The sequence below is a fragment of the Hylobates moloch genome, unplaced genomic scaffold (genome assembly GCF_009828535.3).
Source record: "Hylobates moloch isolate HMO894 unplaced genomic scaffold, HMol_V3 SCAFFOLD_14, whole genome shotgun sequence".
Lineage (NCBI taxonomy): Eukaryota > Metazoa > Chordata > Mammalia > Primates > Hylobatidae > Hylobates > Hylobates moloch.
In genome coordinates, this window is record NW_026652289.1 from 29,408,262 (window position 1) to 29,415,536 (window position 7,275).

A 7,275-nucleotide genomic window follows, 5' to 3' on the forward strand; every position below is an offset into this window, starting at 1 on the left:
AAAGGATAAAAGCTTCAGTGTAGTTTGACTTAAAAAAAATCAACCACATTTACTTGAGTAAAAACCTGACTGAATTCGAAACAGGTTCAGGTACCATACTAAGTTCAAGAACTTTGTTAAAAATATAGATAAATTTAAGTGTCAAAGAGTTAAACATTTTCCAATTTGCTAGCATTAGAGCAGAATTAAAAGACTGTATTAATCTATTAACTATCCAACCTTAATCCCCAGACAAAATTCATTTATATATTATTACTAATACACTAATATACAATATACCTGCTTACAAACACATAGGTAGCCATAAATAAAACTTTATTCTTTATTTCATTTACAAGCTACCAAATATTACGTATCGTACACAGTGCTGAACACTTAAATGGCTGTAGTCATGGAAGGATCCAGACTGAATGGAAAGCTGTTGAGAAAGAAAAGATAAAAGCAAAGTAATACTGTAACAGGAAGGTGGCAAAAGCATAGTTTTGCCATAATAAAACCAATTAGATTTGTGATTATATATCAGTTCCGGTTAAAACAACTTCTGAGCGCCATGCGATTCTCAGCTTTATTGTCTGCAGTCTGACTAAAGTCTGTGTATTTTGTCTTTTGCAGTTATTAAAATAAAGTTAAAAACTATAGCAGCAACAAGCAAACCCTGTGACAGGAAGGCAAGGGTTAAGAACTAAAAAGAGTTTATACAGTGTGTTCAGGGAAAGTGTGCAGTTTATCTTCCATCAGCAGGAGTTCGACTGAGGGACAACATGATTCGGGCAAATCGCTCACAGAGTTCATGCGTGGAATATGAAGGTAACTTCGGTGGCTCATGGAAACTTTTAATCTCCATAGAACAATCAAGCAGTTTTGGCAAAAAATCTGTCAGCTTTTCTTGGAGGTGTGCTGCAAATACAAACAATTAAATCTAACTAAAGATAGAAATTATCACACGATCACTGTCAACATGATTTACTAATATTAACTTGCTGTAATAGGTAAGATAATTGCCATTTTGGGGAGACAAAAACATAAATGGCAACTGCAATGCACACAGTTTAGCTCATCAATATGGAAAATGTAATAATCTGAATGTGAAAATATTAAATATAATACTTATTATATTTAATATAAAAAATTGCAAGAATAAATAACATCTAATTCTAACTGCATTTAATCCAGACATCTCAGGTGCCTACTACCATTGTTTAAACTTACGTTCCATTTCTTGACCAAGGTAGGAACACCATCGATTTCTCATATCTTCTACAGCTAGTATATCCTTCTCTTCCATTTCATCCACCAGTAATAATGGCAAAAATGGGACAATAAACTCATTCATGATAATCAGACCATTGTTTACTTCTCGATCCTCTCCAGATTCAAAGAGTTCTGCAGCTTGCTCATTTAATTTCTTAATGCAATGCAGAAATAAAAAAGAATAGGTTTTTGTTTCCTTTTTAAATTAAGTATCTGTAAGTATTAATAAGGAAGACAATATACATATGTTCACAAACAGTATTAGAACAAACGGTATTTACAGAAAACAATCTCAACCTATCCAGAACTGAAAATCTCTCTTTACAAAAAGCTATGCATATGGCAACAACAGAAACAAAAGCAACAGCGGTGGAGAAAACATTATTGTGTTTTTCAGTCATATTTGGCTTATGTCGATCATCAACACAGGGGCCATTTTTTCTTCTTTAGAGATTAACTTCCCCCAATTATAAAATTGTATAAGCACTCAAAATAATTTTAAAAATAAATAAATTCAGAATCCATATTAATTTTTTAAAAACTCATCTCCATAAGTGGAAACTGAATATATTACTATTGTATTCCTTGATACAGAAATATAAAGGTAATCAATTCACTTATCCCTTCAAAAACTTCCTACAGAGTCAACACCATGTGTCAGAAATTTTTGCAGATGCAGGGGCACTCAAGTGATTAATACAGAAAACTCTCATGGAGCTTACAATCTGGTACGAGGATTGGCAAACTTTTTCTGTGAAGGGCCAGACAAGGACTATTTTAGGCTTTGAAGGCCATAAAGTTTCTGTTGCAACTATTCAACTCTGCCATTGTAATACAAAGACAATAATACACAATATATAAAAGAATGTGCATGGCTATGTTTCAGTAAAACTTATCTATAAAAACAAGTGGTAGGTGGAGCACAAGCCATAGAGTGCTGATCACTGATCTAGTAGAACAGAGAGATCCATGTAATAAGAAACATAACAGATAAATATAGGTATAAGACCTGTAATATTTAAGGGTTCTTATTTAAAATCTTATGTTTACAGCATGATAAACATGACTTTTAAGCTGAATTTCAAATTAAAAAGTTATATATTTAGATCTACACCATATAATTCTTATGCAATTTATTTTGATTTTGGAAAGAAGGTTGTGCTATAAGTCCAACTTGGCCATGAATCAGTTACCCAATTGATATGGTTAGGCTTTGTGTCTCCACCCAAATCTTATCTTGAATTGTAATCCCCAGGTGTTGAGGAAGAGACCTGGTGGGAGGTGATCAGATCACAGGGGCAGTTTCCCCAGTGCTGTTCTTGTGACGGGGAGTGAGTCTCATGGGATCTGATGGTTTCATAAGCATTTGGCATTTCCCCTGCTTGCACTTCTCTCTCCTGCCACCATGTGATGAAGGTCCTTGCTTCCCCTTCACCTTCCGCCATCATTTTAAGTTTCCTGAGGCCTCCCCAACCATGTGGAACTGTGCGACAGTTAAACCTCTTTCCTTTATAAATTACCCAGTCTTGTGTAGTATCTTTATAGCAGTGTGAGAACGGACTAATACACCAATCGTGAAGAAAGTCATTGGTAGCTTGAAAAAACTACTTTAAAGTTCATATGGAACCAAAAAAGAGTCCACATCGCCAAGTCAATCCTAAGCCAAAAGAACAAAGCCGGAGGCATCGTGCTACCTGACTTCAAACTATACTACAAGGCTACAGTAACCAAAACAGCATGGTACTGGTACCAAAACAGAGATATAGATCAATGGGACAGAACAGAGCCCTCAGAAATAATGCCGCAAATCTACAACCACCTGATTTTTGACAAACCTGACAAAAACAAGCAATGGGGAAAAGATTCCCTATTTAATAAATGGTGCTGGGAAAACTGGCTAGCCATATGTACAAAGCTGCAACTGGATCCCTTCCTTACACCTTATGCAAAAATTAATTCAAGATGGATTAAAGACTTACATGTTAGACCTAAAACCATAAAAACCCTAGCAGAAAACCTAGGCAATACCATTCAGGACATAGGCATGGGCAAGGACTTCATGTCTAAAACACCAAAAGCAATGGCAACAAAAGCCAAAATTGACAAATGGGATCTAATTAAACTAAAGAGCTTCTGCACAGCAAAAGAAACTATCATCAGAGTGAACAGGCAACCTACAGAATGGGAGAAAATTTTCGCAACCTACTCATCTGACAAAGGGCTAATATCCGGAATCTACAATGAACTCAAACAAATTTACAAGAAAAAAACAAACAACCCCATCAAAAAGTGGGTGAAGGATATGAACAGACACTTCTCAAAAGAAGACATTTATGCCGCCAAAAAACACATGAAAAAATGCTCATCATCACTGGCCATCAGAGAAATGCAAATCAAAACCACAATGAGGTATCATCTCACACTGGTTAGAATGGCGATCATTAAAAAGTCAGGAATCAACAGGTGCTGGAGAGGATGTGGAGAAACAGGAACACTTTTACACTGTTGGTGGGACTGCAAACTAGTTCAACCATTGTGGAAGACAGTGTGGCAATTCCTCAGGGATCTAGAACTAGAAATACCATTTGACCCAGCCATCCCATTACTGGGTATATACCCAAAGGATTATAAATCATGCTGCTATAAAGACACATGCACACGTATGTTTATTGCAGCACTATTCACAATAGCAAAGACTTGGAACTAACCCAAATGTCCAACAACGATAGACTGGATTAAGAAAATGTGGCACACATACACCATGGAATACTATGCAGCCATAAAAAAGGATGAGTTCATGTCCTTTGTAGGGACATGGATGAAACTGGAAACCATCATTCTCAGCAAACTATCCCAAGGACAAAAAACCAAACACCACATGTTCTCACTCGTAGGTGGGAATTGAACAATGAGAACACATGGACACAGGAAGGGGATCATCACACTCCGGGGACTGTTGCGGGTTGGGGGGAGGGGGGAGGGATAGCATTAGGAGATCTACCTAATGCTAAATGACGAGTTAATGGGTGCAGCACACCAACATGGCACATGTATACATATGTAACAAACCTGCACATTGTGCACATGTACCCTAAAACTTAAAAGTATAATAACAATAAAATTAAAAAAAAAATACACCAATCGTGAACAGATTAGCTAAATCTGTTAGCTTCACTTTCTTTACATTAATAATAGGGTATTATTATCTTCCAACCATAGGGGTTAAGAGAATAAAATGAGATAAATATTCAAGTATTTACTACAATTTTTGGAAGTATGCATTAAATGAGAAATAAAATTTAATGACAAGTTTAATGTTAAGTTTACTGAATCAAAGAATGTCCTGGAAATCTCTTAAATATAACATGTTCAATGCCAACCTTGTTCCTCCTATTAGACTCCCTAATATTAAACGAAAAACTAGTAAGTTTGGCAGCTTTGACTCTTCCATTTCCTTCTTCCCACTCACCCAACAGCTATGACATGCCCTGATTTCATTTCCTTCACCATCATACCTACTGTACTACATGAGTTGAGGCCCTCACTCTCCATCCCTTGACTTTCCCCTCTAAGGTTCTTGACTTCAATCTACTTCTTTCCTGTTCATCCTCTAGTATGCTATTATTATTACCAGAATTATTTTCTGAAAACAAACCTCATCATGCCAAACCTAATCAAACTTACACTGGTGCAAACTCATTTGAATGTCATAAAAGTTTCTTCATCATCTGACATTGACAAGTATTGTCAGCTTCATCACTTCCACCTTACCCCACTTCCTCAGAACCTGGATAGCCACAATGAATTTATCTTGATTTTCTGTTGTGTACTGGAATATTCTCCCTTCTCTATCATGAATAAAACTCCTATTTATCCATCAAGATCCAGATGAGGTTTACCTTATCTCTTAAGGTTCTTCCCAAATATTTCAGGCATATCATTGTGCATATTTCTCATAATGGCACTTATTCCAGAACAAACAATTATTTCTGTATGTCTCCTACCAGACTGAGTTTTCTGAGGACAGGAGGTACATCTTACTCATGTTTGTATCCCTCAGAACCTGACACTTTGTAAATATACAATGTGAAAAAACCTGAAAGGAACACTAAAGTAATCTTGATGAGGTTTCATTTCAATTCCTATATAAAACAAATAACCAAATGTGGCTGGGTTACTACAAAAAAAAGATGAGAAACATTATACCATTTTTTGAATGTTTCAGAGGAACCATCAGGTTTTGGTTGTATTTATGTTTAAAATCAGCTATACTATTATTGTACCTGAAAATTCAATTTTTTTAAGTTAAACAAATTATTCTAATACATTCTATGCATATTCTTGTGTTTTTTTTGGTTTTTTTGAGACGGAGTCTTGCGCTGTCACCAGTTCGCCAGGATGGAGTGCAGTGGCGCGATCTTGGCTCAATGCAACCTCCACTTCCCAGGTTCAAGCGATTCCCCTGCCTCAGCCTCCTGAGTAGTTGAGACTACAGGCACACACCACCACGTCCAGCTAATTTTTGTGTTTGTGCATTTTAGTCGAGATGGGGTTTCACCACGTTGGCCAGGATGGTCTCGATCTCCTGACTTTGTGATCCACCAGCCTCAGCCTCCCAAAGTGCTAGGATTACAGGCATGAGCTGCTGCGCCAGCCTGCATATTCTTATAGACTTACATAAAACATTTTTTAAGGCTTATCTATGCATCCCTTCCTCTCCCACCAAAAAAAGGAGTGGTAGTGTGATGATGAAATCTAAATATAGAAATGTAAACAAACTGATGCTATTTTAAGAACATGTCTCATTTATCAACTATATACTTGGGATTCATAAAGAGAACAGAATAAAGTACTGAGTGTACTTTGCCATCTGAAGGGACTGGAACCAGTTTATACACATCATCATGTTCTTATCCCATCAGAGTTTATGGAGTCAATCACTTATATATGAGTCTGGAAAACTTGCCCAACGTCAGACAAAATGAAAATATTATACTATATGCATTCAACTTACTAGTAAACATTCTCTCCTATAATGTGATATCAATTCTTCATCATGTCCTCTGTATAAGCCTTTAGACAAGAGTTCTTTGTTATTCTGATAAGCACAGATGAGGAACAGCAAGGAATCTATATAACTTGAAAATTAAAAAGAAACATATAACATTAGTATTTCACCTTTGTAGAAACAAAGTCAGCTATAATTATAAAACATTTTAAGTATATGCTTAAGTTTTGATAATCTACATTATAATAAAAAATATCATCTGACGCAGTGTATGCTTAAGAGCACCTTTTTAGCAACGGCAACATCTGAAACCCAGAAATACTTATCTTAAAAGTAAAAAAATAGGAGCTAAAAATTAAGAAAAAATCTGGGAAAAGAGGCAATAACTGATAAAGTCAGATAGTTCTGTCTTCCTTGGTATTTATTTTCCTGATGTTTTCCATTTGAACTCAAAATTGAAGCTAATGTGAAAGCCAACAATCTACTTGTTTAACGCAATGTCACATTTGTATGAAGTAAATGATCACAAACATCATTTGGTTTGTTCAACGACAACTTAGACAGGTTCTTTTCTATGTGCAGACAGTTTTAGTTACTGAGAAAAATGTAAAAAAAAATAGAAATACGAATATCTAAAGGAAATAGAGGAAGTGGACAATGAAAGATTTCTTCTAAATCTGGGAAACCTAGTGGAATAAAGCAAAAACAAAAAGCCTCCAAACATAAAAAAGCTGATAGAGGCCGGGAGCAGCGGCTCACACCTGTCATTCCAGCACTTTGGGAGGCCGAGGCAGGCGGATCACCTGACGTAGGGACTTCGAGACCAGCCTGACCAACATGGAGAAACCCCACCTCTACTAAAAATACAAAATTAGCCGGGCATGGTGACGCACGCCTGTAGTCCCAGCTACTCGGGAGGCTGAGGCAGGAGAATCCCGGAAGGTGGAGGTTGAGGTGAGCTGAGATAATGCCACTGCACTCCAGCCTGGGCAACAAGAGCAAAACTCTGTCTCAAA

General features: G+C 36.6%; 1 protein-coding gene across 5 annotated transcripts in view; it reads right to left on the bottom strand.

Annotated features, from left to right (window-relative positions):
• Positions 1-294: 294 nt before the first annotated feature.
• The window catches only part of USP25 (ubiquitin specific peptidase 25), a 163,428-nt gene continuing 156,447 nt past the window's right edge, over positions 295-7,275 (bottom strand). For all 5 annotated transcript variants that reach the window (XM_032176136.2, XM_032176135.2, XM_058427103.1 and 2 more), the window contains 3 exons: positions 6,266-6,389; positions 1,210-1,405; positions 295-897 (listed from right to left, as the gene is read on the bottom strand). In XM_032176136.2, coding sequence (XP_032032027.1) covers positions 725-897; positions 1,210-1,405; positions 6,266-6,389 — 493 coding nt within the window. In that variant the 3' untranslated portion in view covers positions 295-724. The remainder of the gene's footprint in view (positions 898-1,209; positions 1,406-6,265; positions 6,390-7,275) is intronic.